The sequence below is a fragment of the Elephas maximus genome, chromosome 17 (assembly GCF_024166365.1).
Source record: "Elephas maximus indicus isolate mEleMax1 chromosome 17, mEleMax1 primary haplotype, whole genome shotgun sequence".
In the NCBI taxonomy this organism is placed as follows: Eukaryota; Metazoa; Chordata; class Mammalia; order Proboscidea; family Elephantidae; genus Elephas; species Elephas maximus.
The window spans coordinates 83,008,250-83,032,808 of NC_064835.1; the positions used below are offsets into that span (position 1 = coordinate 83,008,250).

At 39.4% G+C, this 24,559-nt stretch overlaps 1 protein-coding gene across 1 annotated transcript in view; it reads right to left on the bottom strand.

Moving 5' to 3' along the window:
• SLC9A2 (solute carrier family 9 member A2) overlaps positions 1–24,559 on the bottom strand; it is a 147,877-nt gene that overhangs the window by 12,637 nt on the left and 110,681 nt on the right. Inside the window, exons 9-13 of the mRNA XM_049856372.1 lie at positions 23,354–23,571; positions 22,062–22,264; positions 9,206–9,295; positions 8,762–8,832; positions 2,618–2,779 (exon numbers count right to left, since the gene is read on the bottom strand). Coding sequence (XP_049712329.1) covers positions 2,618–2,779; positions 8,762–8,832; positions 9,206–9,295; positions 22,062–22,264; positions 23,354–23,571 — 744 coding nt within the window. The remainder of the gene's footprint in view (positions 1–2,617; positions 2,780–8,761; positions 8,833–9,205; positions 9,296–22,061; positions 22,265–23,353; positions 23,572–24,559) is intronic.

Sequence of the window (24,559 nt, forward strand, 5' to 3'; positions counted from 1 at the left end):
TTATTATGCCCCCTACTGCTTCTATTTTCCTCTAGAGAAAATACTTCAGGAGATGTGAAATGCTTAATATGACAACTATATAATCAGCCATTAATTTTGTTACATATTTCACTAATCCTAACCCTTCACCTTTACTCTGCATACTACCAGTTTAAAAGTAAATTGTGTAAACAGAGAGTAAAAATGAGATTTCCTTCATCTTTGATCACAAAGACAACAGCTTGCCTTGGAAAAGCTGGATAACTGAGTTTTCCTTTAATGCAATTACAAGTGGTATAGTACGTAAGGGATATCATAAAATTTTAAAGCTAGAGAGAACCTTAAAGATCAATTTGAACCCCATTTTCTAGTTGAAAAAAACTTGAATTCAGTGAATTAAATGGACCTGCTCAAGGTCACACAGCAAGTTACCTGAAGATCTGGGACTGTAAGTCAGTCATCCTGATGCTCCGGACACTACTGTTCCTAATGCAGTACCATTTCTTTACCTTCCAGATATCTGTACCAGCACTCCTTTTATTCTGAACCATGTAAACTCTCATAATTTTTATAGGGAACTTTTGAGTCCTAGTAAAACATCACAGTTTATATGGCTGGGTATAAATTGGAGCTTCCTTTGTCACTTCAACCCTACCACAGGCAATATTTTAATATCAGTGACATTTAGTTTAAACGAACTTCAAGCTCATCAGTGGAGAAAAAATCAGTGGGAACCTGTAATTTATGTCACTTTTGTGATAGAGAAGGGACAGTGCTTACATGATAAAATAACCTCATTTGCTAACTTAGGTTTTAATCTATTGACAGTTCTACTGCTGACAGGCTCTAACAATTGGGGTAAGTCACTTCATCTTTCTGAGTCTTTATTTTCTCATTTTTAAAATTACGGAGATGGATTAGATCAGTAGTTCTTAATCCTGGCTGAGTATTACAAACATCTGAAGAAATTCTAAATACACTTATGCCTGGGCCTCAACACCAGAGATTCTGATTTAATTAGTCTGGGGATAGGGCCCAGGCATCTGTATCATATAAACACTCCTGAAGGTGTTTCTCATATGGGGCCAGGGCTGAGAACCACTGCACTCGATGTCCACTAACATTCTCTCCAGACCTTAAACTGTGGTTCTCTTCTTCTGGACTGGGTGATCGCGAAACAGTAGGTGTTCTCAAAGTACAAGAACTGAAGCAAATATTGTAGTATGCTATTTACTTGGATTAGCTCAGGTTGTGCCCATAAGCACCAAGCTCAAGCCCAAGCTGTTTATTCTTTTTTATTATTATTATTACTGTTGTAAAGATATATATTATGCAATATTTGCTAATTTGAGGTTTTTAATATGTACAATTTAGTAAGGCTAATTATACGAATCTTTTTTTTTCTATAAAGATCCAAATCTTGAGCTGAGTAGTTAAATGTTATGATTTACATTTAATTATAAGGGTACCACTTACATTTCACTGAAAAAATATGGATGGATGGATGGATGGATGGATGGATGGATGGATGGATGGATGGATGGATGGATGGATGGATGGGTGGGTGGGTGGGTGGGTGGGTGGGTGGGTGGATGGATGGATGGATACCCAGGATATTATAGGTATTTTTCCATGGGTACTGCTTTAAGCACAAAGGAATCTTACTAAAAATTAAGTACCCAGAAAAATACTTACAGTACTTGATCAAAACATGAATTGGAAATGCTATACTTTTCCTTTAAACTAGGCCCTCAGAAAAGGGATGCAGAGTGCAATTATATCCATAAGGTTGATAATCTATGAGAAAATGGCAATACAATTACATATGTGCTTATCATATAGTTATAGAAGTGTACTTATAAAATATTCCATTTCGAAAGGCCTACTAAGGAGACTTTGATATACTTTCAATAAGCACTGAATTTCCCAAAGCAAGTAAAATAAAGGCATAATAAATCTCTAAATATGAAAGAGTATTTTCTGACTAGCCAATTCTATAATAACCTAACCTAACCTAAAATAATGTACGTATTTCTAGGCTTTCACATTTTAACGTAAGTCAAAACTTTTTATTATTACTAGTTTCGAAAAACTATAAAGACATACTTAGTGATACTGAAAGAATGAATTTGCCAAGGGTTTCATTTTACTTGGATCCACAATCGACACCTGACCCAAGCCATGGTGTTTTCAATTGCTTCATATGCGTGCAAAAGCTGGACGATGAATAAGGAAGACCAAAGGAGAATTGACGCCTTTGAATTATGGTGTTGGCAAAGAACATTGACTATACTATGGACTACCAAAAGTACGAATAAATCTGTCTTAGAAGAAGTGCAACCAGAATGCTCCTTAGAAGCAAGCATGGCAAGACTACATCTCACATACTTTGGACATGTTATCGGGGGAATCAGTCCCTGGAGAAGGACATCATACTTGATAAAGTAAAGGGTCAGCAAAAAAGAGGAAGACCCTCAATGAGATGGATTGACACAGTGGCTGCAACAATGGGCTCAAGCATAACAATGATCGTGAGGATGGCACAGGACGGTGCAGTGTTTCATTCTATTGTACATAGGGTCCCTATGAGTTGGACAACAACAGTAATACTGAAATTTATGTGCAAAAGTGTACTTACTTAAGAGACGCCAAAGAAGGAGTGGTACATATCATCCCAGTCTCTGCCATCTCAATGGCATGTTTGATTTCAAGCTTCTTATATAAGGACACAATGCTTGACTTAGGTTGGTTTTCCCGAATCAAAAGCTTCCGCAGATATTTATCATCAAACTTCTTAAACCTGGAAGAAAATCAAACCTTGGATTAATTACTACTATGCTGACTAAGGGAAAAAAAGGCTTTTACTAATAAAACCATTCCCACGACTCACAGGGAAAAAAAACTAAGTAGCAGTGGTTGGCTCTTTTGATCATTATGTATATATTTATATGTGCACACATATGTATATATGTATATAAAATATGTATATATGACACATACTGGTGCATTTCTGTATGTGCATGTGTGTGTAATATTTACTAAGCACGTATAATTAAAAACTTTAAATGAATACATCTATTTCTGCTTTTCCCATTTCCCTGCTTCCCCTTTCAGCAAATTACTCAGAAGTACCTCCAATACTCCACTGAAGCTACTCTCATCAAGGTCATCAATGACCTCCACAGTATTAAATCCAAAGGCTAATTAATAGTCTTATCTTTCTTGACCTGTCTTACATAAAACATTCTCTTCATCTGACTTCCAGGAAACCACACTCTCCTGAGTTCCCTCCTACCTCTTTCTCAGTCTCTTTTGTGGGTTTTTGTTTTTTTTTTTTTTCTTTCTGACCAGTTCATGTAGGACTGACCCAGAGCTTAATTCCTGATCCTCTTTTCCATCTCCACTCACTCTCTTAAAGGCCTCACCGACTCTCAAGTTGCATCTTTCCCAATGACCACAGTAATGGGTATGTGTATCTTTTGCTCTAACCTCTCTCCCAAACCCCTGAAATGACTATTCAGGGGCTGAATCAACAGCTCCACTTGGATGTCTAATTAAAAAAAACCCATTGCCATCGAGTTGATTCCTATTCATAGCGACCCTATAAGACAGAGTAGAACTGCTCCATAGGGTTTCCAAGGAATGGCTGGTGGACTTGAACTGCCAACCTTTTTGGTTGACAGCCAAGCTCATAACCACTGCACCACCAGGATTCCAGATGTCTCATAGGCTTCTCAATTTTGACATGTTCAAACTGATCTGATCCCCTCCCTCAATCCCCCTCCTCCCATAGTCCTCCCCATCTCAGTTAAGGACGACTCTACCAGGTCAAAAACCTTAGTGTCATCCTTGATTCTTCCTTTTCTCTCGCACTCCATATCCACTCCATCAGCAATTTCTGTTGGTCTCACCATTAAAAAATATATAAAATCCAACCATTTTCAACTAACTCTACTGCCACCACCCTGGTCCAAGACAACATCATGTCTCATTGGATTCTTGCAACATCCACTTAATTAGCCAGTTTCCACCATTGCATCCTTACGTTCTATTCTCAAGACAGAACTTAGACTGATCCTGCTAAAACGTAAATCAAATCGTGTAACTCCTCTGCATCTCACGTAAGTAAATGTATGATGGCCTGTGAGGTTTTCCACAATTTGGATCTGCATCTCTTAGTTCAGTTCTCTCCCCTCTAACTCAAATCAGCCTTACTGGCCTCCTTGCCATTCATGGAAACTCGCCAGCCATGTTCCCACCTCAGGCCTTTACGTGGCTCTTCCTTCTACTGGGAATGCCCCCCCCCCAATACCAGCATGGCTTTCACAGGTCTTGTTTAAGTCTTTCCTCAGTAGTCACTTTCTTAAAAAAAACACATTTCCTATCCATCCTATTTGAACTGCAACCCCTCCCCCCAGCACTTCCTATTTATTTTTCTCTAGAGGAGCTATCATTTTCTCACATGCTGTATAATTTACCTATTTATTTCAGTTATTTTCTGTCTCCTAGTACTAGAATCTAAGATCTATATGGGGGGATTTTTTTTTTTTTTCCCCTGAATCACCAGTGCCTAAAACAGTGCCTGGCACACTGTAAAGCATCCACGGTGAATTGGATTATTTGATCCCATTCCTCCCTGTATCCATGCTCTCTGCCATATTACTTAGAAGGTCCTTCCATCATGGCCTGGGCCACTTGCCTTGCCTACCTGCCCCATGTCAGTGGGTTCAATAATGTTACCTGCTCTGGCCATTACAATATCAGGAGACATGATGAAAGCAGAGACTAATAATGGGCTTGCACAGTGAGGGTTACTTCTTGTGCTTCTGCCATTCCCATGAGAAGGATATGCTTGGACTGGCCCATTGTTCCCAGGACAAAAATAAAAGCCACATGAAGCAGAGCAAAGTCACCTTACTCACAGGAGACAAGGCCAACATAGATCAGTTGAAAACCAGCCAATCCACTGAAGCATGAGCAAGACCAGCCCAGATCAGCCAAGCCTAGCGCAGGTCAGCTGACTCTCAGCCTTGTAACTCATGAATTTTAATAATAAATGACTGTTGTTTTGAGCCACAGAGTTTGGGGATGGTTTGTTATGCAACATTAATTAGCCAATATATAAGTGACAGCATGCAGTAAATACTTGTTAATAAAGAAATATGTGTATTCCAGTGATCCCCACAAGCCCAAGGAAGGTTACAGGCACACCTTTGTGGAATTCGTGAAAGGAATGAATGTTAACTTACATTCTTGGTGCCAGTTCTTTGTTCTAAATGCTGGAAAGCTTTAAATAATTAGAGAACCACCCTTAGAGTGCTTTGCTGCTGACTGGTAGTTCCAAAAAGATTGGGCCTACCTTTTTCTAAGTTTACTTTGCATTATTCTAAGCCCATTGAGCCAGCACCCCTAACAGCACCTCAACATCTTTTTAAACTTTTATTATTATTATTATGTTAGCTTTTCACTAGAGATAAGCAAAAGGAAGAATAAATATTATGACAATGACATCCTATCTAGTTAGCATAGGGATTGTGCATGTTCTTTCTTTGCTTCGTTTCCACACCTTCCATTCCTCTGCCAAGCTATACATAAAAAAAAATATATATATACATAGGTGTATTATTTCACCATCATTAGACACCTTTTGCCAAGTCTGAGAACTTCCCTACTGCATAACCCTTTCATTTCATTCTCAAAGTATCAAATGCCCCCAGAATTCTCTGGCAAGGCCACTAGAAATACATAGCATAAAAGTTTCAAAGGAAAGGGAAAGATGCCCAACATGTCTGAAACACTTTTTTTTTTTTAATCTCACCTTTTAGTAACATCAAACATTATGTATATATCAGAGATGTGAACTAGGCAGAACTGATGTAAAAACTGACCTGTATTGGCAACAAATCCTTCCATCCCCACTTCCTTGTTCTACCTGTTATATACAGTGTATTTGATAATCCACAAAATTATTTGAAATTTACCTGGAACAACATTCTGCGTGGAAATACAGAAATGCTTATGGAATTATTAAATGAAGAATGTACACTACAGAGACCATATAACCTACATTTATAGTGTGGTAAGGGCAGAGTGGTTACTTTTTCTTTTAACACTAGAACTAGAAGGAGACATAAGAGGCCACTGACTTTGGTAGTTTGCTTTTGGGCTGGATGTCTTCAATCTCCACCAAGATGGGGAGATTATTTCAGGTTAGCTTTAAACCACATTCAAGAGATGTTAGGAAGATTGATTTGGTAAATTGCTTAAGTCCAATATTACCTTTTGGACATGAATCAAACTTGGCTCCGCCATCTTTAGTACATATAGACCAATTAGCCTGGAACAGATTCGTATACTCCAGAGACAGAATTTCTTTTGTCTAACAGATAGGACATAGCCAGACTTCCCATGTCATATTCTCGCTTCAGAGTTCCAGAATAAATTTACACGATCTTAGTGTCCGCCTCTTCCCTGTTCTAACCGTACCCAAGTTCTGATGACCAGATTTGTATGCCTAATCATATCTTTCTCTTCTTTTTTGCTGTTTGGGAGGCAGAGGAGTGGTAGAAATCTTTAGCCATATCTTCACTTTTGAAAAGGAACAAACTGTTCTGGGTTACTCCTCATATTTGTCACTTCAGGGAAGTACAGATGGGGTGCTAGAGAAAGGGAGAAAAGTGGTTGAGCTGAAAGGGAGAAAGTAGATGAAAAATAGACATGGCTATGAAAAAGAAAAAAAAAATGGAGAAAGGGAAGTCTGTTTTAGTGGCTTGGCACAGACAAGGATGCATCTATGTTAGGAAAGCTCCAGGAACATAAAGCCGGGTATGGTAGAGAGACAATGTTTAGGGTTCTTTGATCTAATTCCTGCCTCCAAAACAGTGAATACTGCCGAAGGTAAATGGCGATCGTTTTGGTCTTATTCTCCAATAGAGATTTTATTACCTTGTGCCCTCATGTGGCTAACAGAACACTCTCTCCATGCAAAGGAAATATTTTTCTTTAGTTGTGAAATAAGACTAAGTCCATGGGGTGCCTTTCTTACTTATTACACAACATGACTAGGCTTATAAAGATGGTTCTAGCATTTAAAGTCTTTGTAACTCATTTTATTACTTAATGATAGCACTCATACACCCCCCGCCCCCCCCAAACACCTGTTTTCTGTGTGAATATTGTGCCACCTTTGTTATGTTGCAGAATTTCAGAGGCTTGAGGCTATGTCTTATCCTTCTTACACAGGCCAATATCATGTCAGAACTGGTGAGGGAACAGTAAATATTTAAATGTTCCCTTTTAAATGATATATACCAATGTGGTAGTTTGGTCAATGTCATGTAAATTAGCAGTGGCAAAAAATCTGTTAACAAGTTAGGAAAAAAAAAAAAAAACACAAAATGTATCTACCAAATATGGCTTAGAATGTTTCCTTATGCCTTCAGGGACTGGCTTAAATTCCACCTCCTTCAAAAGGTCTTTCCTAGCCAATGGTGTGCTCATACCTATTTTTAGGAAATTGCTATAGGGAAAAAAAAAAAAAAAAAAGGCCCTGATTTGTAGCATTTGTCAAATTCTACTGTATAAATGTTCCCACCATCGTTGATTCAAGCTACCGTCAAGCTACCGCCACAGATGCGATGTCACTGAACTTGGAGTGGGGAACCAATGTGCCCAGTCAGCACTCACTGGCCAGCACAGTGCTAACTCTATTGCCAGATCTTATCCTTACTTCTCGGTCCCATAACTCTGATTTTAGTTTATGTTAAAGCGCACACCTGATTCTGCCTGACTAGCCTATCTTTTCCAATTCAACTATAAGTTTCTTGAAAAAAGAATTTTATTTATTCACCACAGAGCCTTTCACAGGAAGATAAGCTAAACGTGCATTTATATAAATGTATATAACCTTTCAAATAGGTGTAGCCTTTATGTAAGCTATTTATTTCTACTAGTCCCTTTAGCCCTTGGGCGCTTGGAATCTCCCATTTGATAAAGCTCCTTACCGCGTGGGCCTGAGACTGACAGTCATGGAGTCCCCAGTTTTTAATTGAATGGGCCACACATTCGTCAGCCTCTGTGCCGTGAGCAGTGGCCATGCCACTGAGTTCTGGCTAGTGGAAGTCTTGTGCGTCAGCTTCTGATCACTTAGGTTAAAAGGCAGTCAGTGCATATCCTTTGTCTCCTCATTATCTTTCCTCCTTCATGCAACCTGGAATGTGGGCCCGATAGCTAACGTGGGAGCAGCCATTTTGTTCTAAGAGGCAACCATGGAAATGGTAGCCACTCTTAGTGGATCAACTAGACAGAAGGGTCCTGGCACCCTGAGGACTCTGTGAGGCACAGCTGATTCTGTTGCCTTCCTCTGGCTTTTTACTTTAGAGAAAAATAAACTTCCACCTTGTTTAAACTACTATCATTCCAGATCTCTATCCCAGCTGAACTTTATCTTAAAGGATATGGTATGGCACAACATACGAAAGACTTTCAGCCCTCAAGAATAAACCCACTGCTGTCGAGTCGATTTTGACTCCTAGTGACCCTATAGGACAGAGTAGAACTGCCCCATAGGCTTTCCAAGGCTGTAAATCTTTATGGAAGCAGACTGCCACATCTTTGTCCCACAGAGCAGCTGGTGGGTTAGAATCTCTGAACTTTCAGTTAGCAGCCAAGCACTTAACCACAGTGCCACCAAGGCTCCTTAAAGAATAATACAAGTTAATATCTCTTGCTTCAAGAGTGATACAGATCCACTTTAAAATACAATTGCATAAGGCCTCCTTACTTGTCTCTCCAAAAGTTGTGACCCCAGTGTCCACATACATCTTCAATCCCAGTCTTCACATGATCAAAAAACTGAAAAAGAAAAAGCAGGCTAATTGATTGATTTTTACCTGAAATCAGTGATTTTTACTCTGTTTATGTCATGCCTAAACTCCAAAGCCCCTGATAGTCTGTTAATGAAAGTAATAAAGCAACAATTCATCTTCAAACAGATTGAAGAGATTATCTGTCCTATTAATATTAGGCAATTCTTGGGCACTTTTGCTCATCATTATGCATCTATGTTCACTCCACCCTCCCCCAGGTCCTCCCCCAGTCCTCCCTCCCTTCTACCTCTTCCATTTCCTTCTTCAGGAAGTGAGCAACTTGGTGTCAAGTTGTTCAACTGAATCCATTTTTTTCTTTTCTTTCATCATTTAAATCGTTACAGGAAGTTAAAACCTACCCGACAATGGATTTCTTCACTGACAGCTTGCTGTTTCTTATTTGACCTCTTAACATCAAGAAACTCCACTAGTGGTCGAATAGTTATTCCCTGCACAGAAAAACACAAGTGCACTGTTTCACAAAAGAAAACAATTTAAGAATCAAGACTAATTATTTCTCCTAATATTTGATAACTATCAAAAGCAATTCTGCTCCCAAAATTTTAATCAGTATATGTAGCATTTTGTTAAGTTTTTCTTCCCCTTTGCTAGCTGGCAGATTTTCAGAAGACTACGTCCCAATATCTGCTATTAGAAATAAAACAATGAACAAAATGGAAAGAAATTGAGAAAATAATTCCGAGAAATAATAAAGTATTACCAAAGTTTAACTTTTTGCATTACCCATAGAGTACTATTCAATGTTTCATTCATTTATTTATCAAAAAAATAACAGTAATTGAGTGTTTACTGCATACATGTCAGGGAGTTTGGCATTTGGGACACAAAGATGAATGGTGAAGGACCTCATCTTTAGGAGCTTTTAATCTCATGGAGACACAGATAGGGGGAATGAGAGAGATGCACACAGGAAGTACACCAAGGAAGCCTTCATAGAAAGGGAATGCTGGGTAGGAGCCTTAAAGAACAGTGGTAGTTATCTCAGCAGAGATTACAACACAGCAAAGGATCAGCAGTGAGGAAGGCATGGAGTGGGTTTGGGCATGTTTCGAGGTGAACTTGGGAAGAGAGGGGAACCATACGCTATTTAGCAAATTAGGAGAGAAGAAAATTTCCTTAACGTGATAAAAGATGTCTTCAAGAAATCTACAAAGAATATCTCACTGAATAATGAAATATTAAAATCATTTCCATCAGAGCCAGGGACAACACAAGGACTCTCCTTACCTCCCTGGCTCCTGACACAGCTCTGCAGGTCCTAGTCAATTAAATAAGAATAGACAAAGAGGAGGTAGAGGTGACAAGAAGTGAAAAGGAAGCGACAAGAGTTTTGTTGTTGGTGAATGATCTACTTTTTCTTGTTGTTCTAAAAATCTAATCATTTTTAATTTAACAGTAACAAGCTACTTGTAAAATTACCAGACAAAAATTCGATACACACAAATCCATGTGATTAAGGTGCACCTGACCCAAGCCATGGTGTTTTCAATCACCTCATATGCATACAAAGCTAGGCAATGAATAAGGAAGATGGAAGAAGAATTGATGTCTTTGAATTATGGTGTTGGAGAAGAATATTGAATATACCATGGGCTGCCAAAGGAATGAACAAATCTGTCTTGGAAGAAGTACAGCCAGAATGCTCATTAGAAGCTAGGATGGCAAGACTTTGTCTCACATACTTCAGATATGTTACCAGGAAGGATCAGTCCCTGGAGAAGGACATCATGCTTGGTAAAGTGGAGGATCAGCGAAAAAGAGGAAGACCCTCGACAAGATGGATTAGCACAGTGGCTGCAACAATGGGCTCAAGCGTAACAACGATTGTGGGGATGGCACAGGAATGGGCAGTGTTTCATTCTGTTGCACACAGGGTCGCTATGAGTTGGAACCAACTCGACTGCACCTAAGGACAACAACAACATCTGATATACTTTTTAGGAAGCGTAACAAAATATAAACACCTACATAATAGCAATGAAAAAAAATATATATATATACACACACACACACACCAAGCAATAACTCTATCAAAAAATGCACAAAACCTTTACAAAGAGAACTATAAAACTTAACTAGAGCATATTAAAAAGACTTGAATTAAGAAAAAGACATAAAATTCCTAGAAGGGATGACTGAACAATATTATGATGACAATTTTTTCTCAACTAACATGTGCTTTCAATACAATTCCAATAACATATTCCTAAGAATTTTTAACAAAACTTGAGTGATTGATTCTAAATTAATCTGGAAGAGTAAATGTAACTAGAAAATTTTAGAAAAAAAGAGTGAGGGGGAACTTGCAGGTATCAAAACAAACTATAAACTAATAGATTTAAAATTATGTGACAATGGCACTTAAATAGGCTGGGCTGAGGAGAGGGTATGTCTGAGAGTATGGTCAAGGAAAATGCCCAAGTCACTTCTTAGTTGGGAGATGGCTACCAACCACCTAACATAAGCATAATAAATAGGAAGGATTGGTTTGCTGGGTTTTTGTTGTTGTTTTTGAGGGATTTTTTTTTTTTTTTTTTTTTGGCAGGGGTGGTAATATGTCCCCTGACATGCATTTGATCTTCACCTTACTTCCTCCGTGTTTTTAAGTATTTAAGAATGTTGTTTGAAAATGTAAAATGACTGTGGTGTGCACACACACACGCACACACATACATGCACACTTTTTAAAGGAGGTCCCATTTTTGTTCCATCAGTTTAGCTGTGGGCATTTTTCAGCTTGATTTAAATTTTAACCTTCTGAAGTGTGAGCTGATTTTTACCAAGTTTGGTGTAATACACAGCTCATGTTCTGTTTTATTTCAGTCTGCTACTCTGAAATACCACAGGAGGTAATAACAGTTTTCCAATCAACACAAAACCAAACCTGTTCTGTAATTTTTAACTTATGTAAATGAGGCCACTAGTTTCATAAGAGCTTAAGGCAAAATCAGCAAAATCAATGCAATTTCTAAAACTATACAATGTGGTCTAAAGACACTAACTTGTTCCACATGCTTTTTATCTATCCGTGTTTACTTCTTAAATAATTAGGAAATGCCCAGTATCTGTTAATATGAACATGAAAAAATACAGGACACGGGACCTGCCCTGACAATCTCCATGTTGATTCCTTCCACTAGATGAATAATCCAGAAGTGAACATACTGCCATAAATAAAACACAAGAGGTCAACTGCAGGAAGCAAGTAAGGCCGAGTGTCCAGATTGCTTCAAATATCTGAAAATATAACATACTTAAATTTCTAATTAATAAAACTCATTGTTTACATGCAATAGATTATTGACACCCATCTGTTTAAAATATGTGTTTTTTCAAAGGGCTCTTTGTCTCTTTTTCTTTTAATTATTTGTAGTTTCTATATCATGCTCATTAGGAATTATTTGATAGATTCTACCTTACTTCTTTCCCCTCCCTTCTTCCTTCCTTCCTTCTTTAATCCATCTATTTCTAGGGTAGATTACATGGCATTTGTGTATGTCATATTAAGTTCCCCAAACTGGACATTATATTCTAGAAGCCTGAGTCCCTAGTTTGGAGAGAGAGAGGAGGTAAAAAAAAAAAAAAAAAAAAAAAAACTTTGAGAAGGCATCTTATTTTGCTACACTGGAAAATTTCTAATTTAGGTCACCTGGGGAGCCACCTGATAAGGGTTAGAAAAATAGCTTGTGACCATCCATGTAGGTTAAAAAAAAAAACCTCTTCATTTTCAACCAAACCACTGGAAATGTTTTGCAAAACGCGAGTTAAATTTTTACTCGTTCCTTGTGCTTTGGCACAATAACCACAACACTTCAGAGAGAAACCTGCCTGAGGAGAATTATTTAACAGCAGTCACTGGGAGAATGACAGAGAGGTAAGATACGTTTTCTACATTGTTCCATCTTTGCCTTCTCCCTGCCTTGAACCCCTCTACTTCCATTACTGTCAGAAAGAAATGAGAACTGCTGTTTAATTAAAATGAGCATTCTTTTGGTAGAAAATGATTTCTTGTTTTGTTTTTGTTTTTTGGAATTAAATTTTGCAAAAACAAGGCAAACCAAAACAAAAAAGAGAGAGAGGAGCTGCCTTATATTCTCTTGTTGATGTATCAGGCAACTTCCCAAAGAACTTGAAGAAACTATTTTGTTTATTTGAAAAATATGGTGGAGGAGCCAAGATGGCAGCTTAGTCAGATGCACCATACTGTCCCTCTACAGCAAAGACCTGAGAAACTAAGTGAAACAGATGCAGATAACAGTCTTAGAACTCTGAACATCTAAAAGGATGGAGAAAGAATTGAATTGAACATGGATTGGAAGAAAAAATTGAATGAACGCAGCAAAAGAGAAGTGACAAGGAGCAAAGGGGCTCCTCCAGTTGCCCCAGCTCAACACGGCCATCTTGAGACAAAGCCAGTAGTGATCTCAAATGAGAAGTACAGGAAGGCAACTTCATGGCATTCCCATAAGAGAGAGAGACAAACTTTATAAACAGAACCAGAGAGAAGCTAAGTGAGTGGATCATGATCCAGATTTAAGGGAGGAAAACATATAAAGGAGGGTGATAATTCCAGGGATCCTGCTGTTCACAGAGCAGGGAGAGAACCAGGGTCCATAGTCAGGTATTCGCACTAGCAGCAGTCCCTGACTTCCGGGATGGGTGGTGCACATGAGGTGGTCGATCAACAACTATTGGTGGGAGGTCCCCCAAATGACTGGACTCCAGGCGCCCCCTCCCCACACTTGGTCAAGGACAGGTCCTGACTGCTAGCTGCAGCAGACACAAAGTGCCCAGGGCCCCATGCCTGCTAGCTGAAGTGGCACACTCACCCTTTCCCCACCCTCCTGATCGGAAGCGGCAGAGGGTCCCATACCCTGGCCACACCACCCAAATGGAGACCAAAATATGAGCCCCCCCACCCAGCCCTGTACACCACCCCCCACTCATATGAACAGCAGCAATAAGCATGCTCCTATGCACTCACCCACCCACCATTCAGCCCCCTCAAGTGGGCAAGGGCAGCAACCACAAACCATGTGTGCGCCTGCCTGCCACCCCCTCCCCCCTGACCCAGCAAGTGGCAGCAACTGCATACCCCCATGCTCGCCAGCCCATCACATCCCCCTGGTGCAGCGAGCAGTGGCAACCATGCCCCCACTCACCCACCACACCCCCCACACTTGCCTCCCCATCTACTCAGCAAGTACCACTGCCCACGCTGTGCCATTGGATCAACAACGGATAGTGGCCAACACCCACCCAGCCCACCCTCAGCTGCCCCACATGAATAGCAAATAGAGACCCACATTCATGCTCCCAGTTGCTGCCCCACCCACCCAGAAACAGGTGGTGAGCACTCTAATGCTGCCAGACTAGTGACCAGAGTAGCACGCCCTCCCCACCCTCTCGTATCAAAACAAAACAAATAAAAATAACAGGATGAGGCAAACAAACATACAATCAATAAACTAATATAACAACACCTTTATGCCTTGGAGACAACAGACAGTATCAAGTCACATAAAGAAGCAGGACAAGATGGCTCAAGCACGTGAGCCCAAAAATCTTCCTGGAGAAGAAATGACAATGGAACTACCTGATAAGGAATTCAAAAGACTTATATATAGGACCCTCCAACAGATAAAGAAAGAGATCAAGGAAGCACAGAAGGAAAACAGAAGCAAAACTCTAGAAGAATTCCGAAAAACAATATAAGAACAAAATGACAAAATGAATAGACAATTAAAAACCATACAAAAACAATAACTAGAAACTAGAAGATTAACAATAAAATTTTAGAAATAGATAACTCAATAGAAGGATATAGTAGAATTGAATCAATGGAAGACTGAATCAGTGAAATACAGGACAGAACCCTTGACACTAATTTGTTTGAGGAACATTCAGAAAAATGAATGAAGAAAGCGAAAAAGTTATGTGGAACACTATCAAGGGGAATAATTTATTCATGCTAGGAATTCCAGAACAGGAGTAAACGAAAGAAAAAAAAAAGCACAGAGAAAAATTTTGAAGATACGATGGCAGAAAACTTCCCTAGTACCATGAAAGACTAGAAGATATCCATCCAAGGAATCTCAACGAGTCTCATTCAGGATAGACCCCAAAAGAAAGTCACCAAGACATATCATAGTCAAACCTTCCAAAACCAAAGACAAAGAAAGAATCCTGAGAGCAACAGATCCCTCAAGCTCAGTGTTCCCCTCCAACAGTGCAGCCCACTTCCGTGGGATTTGAGGTGTATAAGGAACCAGTACAAAGTAACATGAAGCTCTGGCTACTGCATTTGCCATGAGTAATGAAGTCCAGTGTCTCTGACCCAGGAGTGTTGTGTCTTCTGCCAGCATCCACAAAGCAGTAATAGATTAATTTATTAACTTTCAAGTAGGAAAAATCCCAGACATTTCATTCTGCACAAAGATTTATAGTAAATTATAACACTAACCTGTAATAGAGGGAAAAATAAATAGCCATCTCTTTAATTCCAACATTGCTGTTGCTTCTTGATAACCACTAAATAGATTTCCAGAATTCTGGAAATTGGCTATTTGATGATAGAGATCAATTAAATAATAATTATTGTACTCTAAATATTTTTCCTTCCAAAGAAAAGTGTATTGGAAGGAATTGTTTTGTTTTGTTTTGCTCTTCTTCCTTTTCTTCTGTGTTATATATTAAAACATAGCAAATCATGAAACTAAAACTTTATGCCAGGCATTGTTTTACATACATATTTCCCTTTTCCTGACTGAAAGGAGTTAGTACTATCTACATTTTACTACAATGTAGTACCTACTGAAAGGAGTTACTACATTTTACAGATGAGTAAACTGAGGCTTACAGGACAGCCTTACTCTATAGTCTGTGCTTTGTACTACCGAACCCCACCCTCCCCAATTTCCATTGTAATTTCAAAACATGAAACAGCTTATGTTTTATATAACATTACTAATCTTATTTAAAAAAAAATGAACTTCAATGTCCAAAGAATCTGAATTGTTTATTAATTCAATAGTCCACAAGCATGATTATATTCCAAAAACAGGAAAATGTATTTCATAAAGAAGTCATTTTCTCTAATTTTCAACATAATTCAAGAAATATTAAAACTGTCATTATAAATCTTGGTATCAAATAATAAATTATATGTCATGTGAGATTCTATTTTGGAAGATAGTGCTAACTCAACATTTCAGGATGGAATAGCTCATCATATAAGAAATACTGAAATAAGGAGGGAAAACCATTTTAATGTTTAATGGTAAGTCCATCAATAGAAAAGTTGTCATTTGGAGAATACATAGTTCTTACTAGGAGGGCAAAAATTTATTCATCAATTCATAATTCTGTCTACTATATTGGTAACCCATTAAGTATCTCCCTCCAGGCTTCTCTCAGGAAGTTCCTTAATTATTGATGTATTCTGGAAAGAAAGATCCTTTCTGAAGAGAATAATGTGTGTGTGTGCCTGTGTTTGTAATTTCTTGAGAGATGGTGGTATGTAAGAGAATGGGAGGAAGAGGGAACAATATCAAAGCATCAGCCTCTAATCAGTGCACATACAGACACACACACACACACACAAAGAGAACAGAGAGAAGTGAAGATATTAGTAGGTGTGAAACTACAGCAATTTCTCTTCCCAAAGTGAGTTTGGCCAGGCTGTACTTAGACCTAGTCAGAGAAAGAACTGCCCATAGGGTATGTTTACAAACACCAAATATTGAGCCCAAATATCTCCACCACTGGACAGTTAACCTGATACAGTTATAATACTCAATTATTCTTTTTCTTGCCTAGGTTCTTTCCCCTTTCCCATCAGGTGCCTACTCACCTTCATCTCTCTTCTTCGCTTCTACCCTCCTCCTCCCCTCTTCACTCTGGGAGAAGACCATGCTCCTACTTTACTGAGAACAAGGAGACCATCTCAGACAAGCTTTCTGACTTACGGCCTCTCGACTTCCCCACTTCCTAAGAACTCCCTGACTTTCTGCACCACACAGGAATTACCAATTATCCTTGGAGCAATCCTTGATTCTGCTCACTTCTCACATCTAGACTTGAATATTCCTCCAAAATAAATGGGAACTCTTTCCATTTCTGCCAGTACTATCCATATACAAATCATTATCATTTCTTGACCAGGCTATGATGTAAGCACCCAAATTGGTCTCCTTGTTTCCATTTTTGTCTCCTATAATCCATTCTCTCACCCAATGGCCAGAGAGATCTTTTTCAAACACATGTCATTCTCCTGCTTAAAGATCTTTTTATCCCAGTGGTGTATCTACAGTATCGCACCAGCCCTGGGCACATGGCACCACTGAGCAGTTTCTACTAACCCAGTACAGCCCAACATCTTTCCTCAAGCACGTACTGCGTTAATTAAAAGATTAACAAGCAACCAGGCCAGGGCAAGGAACGTAACATTTCTTAATATGTTTTGCCACTTAGTTTAGACCAGTGCTACTCAAAGAGTGTGGTCTGCTAATCAATGCCATTCCACTGATCAATGCCAGTCTACAAACAAGTCAGCACTGAGATAAATATAGAATCTCAACCTCAATTAGGTTACAAAACAAGCAAGAAACAAGCTCATTTGTCACGTTAAAAATGCTAACTATTTTTACACATGGTATTTGTTCAAAATGGGCATGCAGACGTTTAATATGGGACATCAATATTTTACTTACATCTTCTAGTTTAGTTATGATTACAAAAAGACAAAACAACTTATGAGATAAATAATGATACTCTATTTTAATCACATATATACATAATTTTCAGTGAACAATATTATACAGTTTTTGCAATGTTTTTCTTTTTTCTTATGCTATGTTGTTCTGATTATTAAAAAAATTTTTTTTTTTTTTATTATTACAGAAAAGTAATTTTGGGTCAACTGAATCCAGTAAGCAAAAAAAAAATTGAGCTTGTAATTTGCATATCCTGTCTTGAATTACATCTTTATATTAAGTCATTTTTATTATATTTTACACATACGTATGTCCATGATTTTTGGGGGGGGGGAATGGTAATTCTGAGTCTACTGAATCCAATAAGTAAAAAAAATCAAGCTTGTGTTTTGTATGTCTTCTCTTGAATTACATTTATATTGTCATTTTTATTATATTTTATAAATTTTGTTTATGTCCACGATATTTTGGGGGAGTAATGGTTTTGCACTATAGATATTTGAGAGTTCCCAGTCACACTAGGAGGAGGCTGGTGGTGCAGTGGTTAAGTGCTCAGCTGCTAACCAAAAGTTTGGCAGTTTGAACCCTCCAGCCACGTCCATAGGAAAAAGATGTGGCAGTCTGCTTCTGTAAAGATTACAGCCTTGGAAATCCCATGGGGCAATTCTACTCTGTCCTGTAGGGTCGCTATGAGTCGGAATCAATTCAATGGCAATGGGTTTAGTTACACTAGACTAATATGGTTCTATTTTCATATTCGATACTTATTTTTGACACCTTATGTTCTGAGAAGAAGGGAGAGGAGTCCAGAAGCATTTAATAAGCCTTGGCAGAATTCACCCTGGGTGGTAAGAATAGGGCTGGCAGGTCTAGAAAGAGGGGATGCAATCACTCACCCCTTGCCTGACCTTTCCCCTCAAGCATTCTGCCCCAGGATGTTCACTGAGAGATTAAAATACTCCAGGTAAAATTGATTCATTTCACAATTTTGCCACAGGCAAGGTGTGAGAGTAACAAATTGGGTGACTAGTTACATAGATCCTATGAACACCCAAGCAAAGGAATGAAGATGAAAATTTGCTTCTCCTCTATGGCATCTCCCTGAGTTGAAGGAGGGAAGTCAAGCCCACAAGGAACATCTGAATCAAAACTATTAGGGATACGTATAATTGAAACTACTAATCATAAATAATGTCTTAAGGGAAGTCACTATAGCTTAATAGGTAAGAGCTTGGCCTATGGAGTCAGCGAATCCTGGGCTCAACTTCAGCCTCGGTAGCTTACAAAATGTGCTTCCTTGGGCCAGTGTGTTCCCCTCTTTTCATCTGTTTCCTTAGCTGGAACACTGGTCTCTGTCTCAAAGGTTGGTCATGAGGATGAAATGAGATGATGCCTGTAAAAAAGCACCTGCCAGAGTGCCTGGCACAAGGAAGCAACCACTAAAGGGTACCAGCATTACAAAGGGGTTGATAATAAAGTCAATAACAGGAAGTGGTCATCTTTGTAAGTCAGGAAAGGGTCTCCCAAGGTACTCCTCTCTAGGATTGCCACCAACCCACTGCTCCCAATATTGAAGAATGAATGTTTTTTGTTTTGTTTTGTTTTTGAGAAATGACTAAAGGGAGAAAATCACAATAAGTAATAATACTGAGCACTTACTATATGCCAAGCATTTTACTAGACATTTATTTAGAGTTGAGATCAAACAGGGCTTAACTCCCTGCTCCCCCACTTACTAGCTATGTAAACTTGGGGGAATTACTCAGCCTCAGTTACAGAGCTTCAGTTTCCTCATCTAACAGATGGGAATAGTAACAGTGACTTGCTCCTAGAGTTACCTGCCATAGAACTTCTATGAAGATTAAACAAGTTAGTATGTAAAGTGCTTAGAATCAAGGTAGGCACCTAGAAAGGATTATGTAACAACTGTTAAAAAAAAAAAAAAAATTTAAAATCTCCTGGTTTTCCTTCTTTGTCACCGATCGCTTGGTCTTAGTCTCCTTAGCTGCTTCCCAGTGAAAACCCTATAGATCACAACTGAATGTTGTCTGATATAGTGCTGGAAGATGAACCTCCTAACTTGTAAAGCACTTAAAATACACAGTGACCACGGCAATGGGCTTAAGCATACCAGCAATCATGAAGATGGCAAGCACTGGAGAATGTTTTGTTTTGTTGTACATGGGGTCACCATGAATTGGAGCCAATTCAAAAGCAACTAACAACATCTGCAGATAACGCCAAAACTTATATCTCCAGGCTGGACTTCCTTCCTGAACTCCAGAGTCATAATAATCCATTTCTTCAATGTCTCCACTTGTACATCTAATAGATATTACTAGCCCAGCATGTCCACAAGTGAGCTATTAATCTGCTCTCTCATATCTCCTCTAGCCACAGCCTTTCCCATCTCACTTGAGGACAAGTCCATCATTCTAGTTGCTCAATGCTAAAACGCTAGAGTCATCCATGACTCCTCTTTCTCTCAAACCCACAGCTAATCCATCAGGAAATCCTGTAGGTTCTAACTTCAGAATGGACCCTAGACTCTCACAACTCTACTGTCGCCACCCTGGTTTTGCTTAGATGACCACATTGGCATCCACACTGAATTTCCTACTTCCACCTTTGCCCCATGTCTTAGTCATCTAGCGCAGCCACAACAGAAATACCACAAGTGGATGGCTTCAACAAAGAGAAATTTATTTTCTCACAGTCTAGTAGGCTAGAAGTCCAAATTCAGCTCCAGAGGAAGGCTTTTTCTCTTTGTTGGCTCTGGAGGAAGGTCCTTCTCATCAAACCTCCCCTGGACTAACAGCTTCTCTGCACAGGAACCGCAGGTCCAAAGGATGTGCTCTACTCCTGGTACTGCTTTCTTGGTGGTATGAGGTCTCCCTGTCTCTCTGCTCGCTTCTGTCTTTTATATCTCAAAAGAGATTGGCTCAAGACATAATCCAGTCTTATAGATTGAATCCTGCCTCGTTAACATAACTTCCAGTTATTCCACCTCATTAACATCATAGAGGTAGGATTTACAACACATAGGAAAATCACATCAGGTGACAAAATGGTGGCGATCACACAATACTGGGAATCATGGCCTAGCCAAATTGATACACATATTTTGGGGACACAATTCAATCCATGACACCCCATAACAGTCTATTCTCAACACAGTAACCATGACGATCCTTTTACAAAACAAGTCAGATTATACCATTCTTCTGCAGAAAACCTTCTGATGGCTTCCATTTCACTCAAAGAGGCAAAGTCCTTATAATGGCCTGCAAGGCCCTACATGATCTAGGACTCCAGTATCTCCCTCACACTCCACACCACTGTAGCTACACTAGCCAAGAGTACACTACCTTCAGAACTTTGTCCTTTAGTTCCATTTGCCTGGAATGTTCTTCAGCTTGGCTGATTTCTTCACTTCCTCAGAAGCCTTTTCTCAAATACAATTTTTCTCATTGAGGCCTTCCATGATCATTCTATTTAGAATTGCAGCCCCTTGACTCCCAAGACCACCCTCATCACTCGTGATCCCCTACTTTCTATTTATGGTAATACAACTTCCACTTTCTGAACTACCGTATGACTTATTTGTTTATTATGTTTATTGGCTAATATCTGCTTTTCCCACTAGAATGTAAGCTCCACAAGGACAGGGATCTTATGTTTTGTATTTTTATTCATAGATTTTTAAGCTTCTAGAATATTGCCTACCACATAACATGAGCCCAATAATTATTTACTAAATGGATAAAACCAAAAACCAAACCCTTTGCCATCGAGTCGATTCCGACTCATAGTGGCCCTATAGGACAGGGTAGAACTGCCCCATAAAGTTTCCAATGAGCACCTGGTGAATTTGAACTGCCAACCTTTTGGTTAGCAGCTGTAGCACTTAACCACTGTGCTACCAGGGTTTCCAGTAAATGGATATCCACAAAATATAATCTCCTAAGGGCTGTATTATTAATTTAAAGATATTAATTAACTTTCAAAGTCAAGATCTGGACACAGGTCCATGTTTTTTCCACCACACTTTCTGCCTTCCAATACTAACTTATTTTCATTCGTTCCACTGTTTCACTATGTCAAATAGCTGTTGTAAGGTTATCACATACAACCAGCATTTAACAAGTACACTTATTAGGTCAGAGATTAAGACAAATGACAAAGATTAGCAACCGAGGCTCAGAAGTTTCCAGTAGTAAGCTTAGATCACTTAGCTGAGTTTCCTTAAATAATAATTCACCTGTGTGGGTCAAGTGGCCAAACTGGACTCTCTTTGGACCCTGGACAATCCAGGACATGAATCCAGATAGGAAATATCATTTTTCCTAATGTCATAACTACTAAAGCTTACACCTTTGCCACTTGACATCCTGTGAAAAGAACTCATCATGAGAGTCTGAAGATCTTATTTCCTCCAGATAAAGAGAGAAACATTGCTGGGAGAAAGATCTCTACTCACCAGGATGAAAACAGTAAAGAATATGACGACAATTGCAGCCGTAATGAACAGCTTTTTCCGGGGAAACACAGCAGCAGGAAGGAGAAACACTAATGCAAAACAGATGGCACCTCGGAGTCCTCCGTAGGCAATGATGAACTGATCCTTAAAGGTCAGGGGAATTGTACGGAACCAGTTAATGACCTGAGTCAGGATAAAGACACCTGAGAAGAAAGACACAACCCAAAGAAAATAAGCTGTGTGAGGCTAAGAGATGAAAACCTGCAGAGTGATTTTCATGCTTCTGTAACAGAAGTCAAGTATTTCCAGATCCAATTATTATTTTCTGCTTTGAATTTTTTGTGGCTACCGTGTGTTTTCATTAATGGAAGAATGCTGAATCATTGAGTGTTACTGAATTTTGTGTAGGTAGTATGGATTTTTTTTCTTGCCCCCTCCCACAAGCCTACCCATAGTATCCAGAGGGACATATGGTGTTCCACTAATTCTACCCCCACCCCCAGGGCTTCCCCACAAGTCCACTGGGACTTATGTGTCCCAAAATTTTTTTTCAAAATTTCTCTTTTTCCTACCAAAATTGCACACACCTCATACAACACCCTGTAGAAACAGTAATTTGTGACACACACTATTTTTTTTTGTTGTTTGTTTCAGACAATCATAAGGCCCCTGCCTTGTGGCAGTGTGCATATCAATGGGAAAGCAGCTTCCCAATGAACCTAAGAGCAGAAAATATTGGTGGGCAATGGTCTATCCCACAGGTCATAAAAAGGTTTGAGAATGGGCCTCCAAGATCTTTTCTTTTTCTCTACCGCAGTAGTACTACTAGGCTTTTGGTTCTTTGCTGTTGTTGTTTCAGGATAATGGGTGAAAATGAGGAATCAGAGAAACTATTATTGTTTTCATTTGCCATCAAGTCGATTCTGACTCACGGTGATCCCATATGACAGAGTAGGGCTGCCCAATAGGGTTATCTTGGCCATAATCTTTACAGAAGCAGATCACCAGGCCTTTCTCCCACAGAGCTGCTGGGTGGGTGGTTCAAACCAACCTTTTCGTTAGCAGCTGAGTGTGTAACCATTGCACCACCAGGTTTCCTTTCAGAGAAGCTAAGTGAGGCTAATTTGATTTGTAACAAAGGCATGGAGATACTCGGGGAAGAAAAGATTATATCAGGAAGGGAGGGAGAGAAGGAGAAGCAGGAACAACAGAAAAGAAAGGACAAGAAGAAGTAAACTCCACTGTTTCAGTAAGTTTGCTGAATGTTTTTTTAGGAAACAAGTGGTTGTTACCCAGTGCTCGCCAGATCAGACAGAAGGCCAGGGTGAAGCAGACGAAGGCCCAGTTCCACTCGTGGTTCTTGCCAACGGTGGACACGCCCATGAAGATGAAGATCAGGGTCTCGCTGACACTGCTCAGCATCTTCATGAAATACTTGATGGTCGTGTAGGATTTCTGAGATACATTTTCTTCCACGTACTTATTCATAGTCATTGCACAAGCCGTGATTCTGAAAGAGGAGACATGGCATCTATTTTAGCATTTAACAAGGATCCTCAGCAGAACGCAAGAGTCAGCACTTAAGAGAGAAATCATGGCTCTACCCTTCTTCCCATGACTACAGCATTATTGACTGATTTTTATAAATGAATGCGATTTTCATGTAAACTTCAGGTAATGTACTTTCTCTAGAGAACTTCATCGATACCCACAGCTTGAACTACCTGCCTTCACACAGCTCTCTAATCCCACAGCCCTCCTTCCTCCTGATCTGTATTCTCAAGTGTCTATGGACACCGGCACCTTCAGCTCTCCTGTCAGCATCTCAAATCAAACAAGTCCTAAATAAATTCAAAATGGATTATCTTTCTATAAAATCAATTTCTTCTATATATTTTCCATCCCTCCATTGACTAAAATCTGAAACTTGAAAATGGGGTCACATTGGACTTCTCTCCCCTGCTACACCCACTCTGTGCTCCCCACCCCCCAGTCTAATTGGCCACCAGGGTTTTTCATCCTGAATATATTTTGAATCTACTTCTTCCTTTCCACCCTAATGCCTTGGTTCTGGGTCTCATCTCTATTCAACTGTTTGAGATGAGGAACAGTTTGGAAAATTCAAAATATATTCATAGGCTCTGAGAATTCTTAAAGGAAAGACTTATCTTCCTTTTTTTCCACAACATTTCCAAACCGTTGGAATAGGGACCAAGAACCCTTATTTCCACGTAATTTCTAAGTGGAAATTTCTAAATTTGCACACTCTGGAAAATGAAGGGCTCTAGGATCACATCCAAACTCCTAAGTTGGTCTCCAAGGCTCTTCACATTCTTCCCCCATTGGACAATTTCAGCTCCACATCCCACCTTCTCTCCACCAGGCACATACCATGTGCTTTGACTGTTCACAATTTCCCGAAATGTGCCACAGCTCTGTATTGTCTTCTGTCTGGAATGCTCCTCCTGACCAACCCAAATGCCACCCACAGAGGGAAA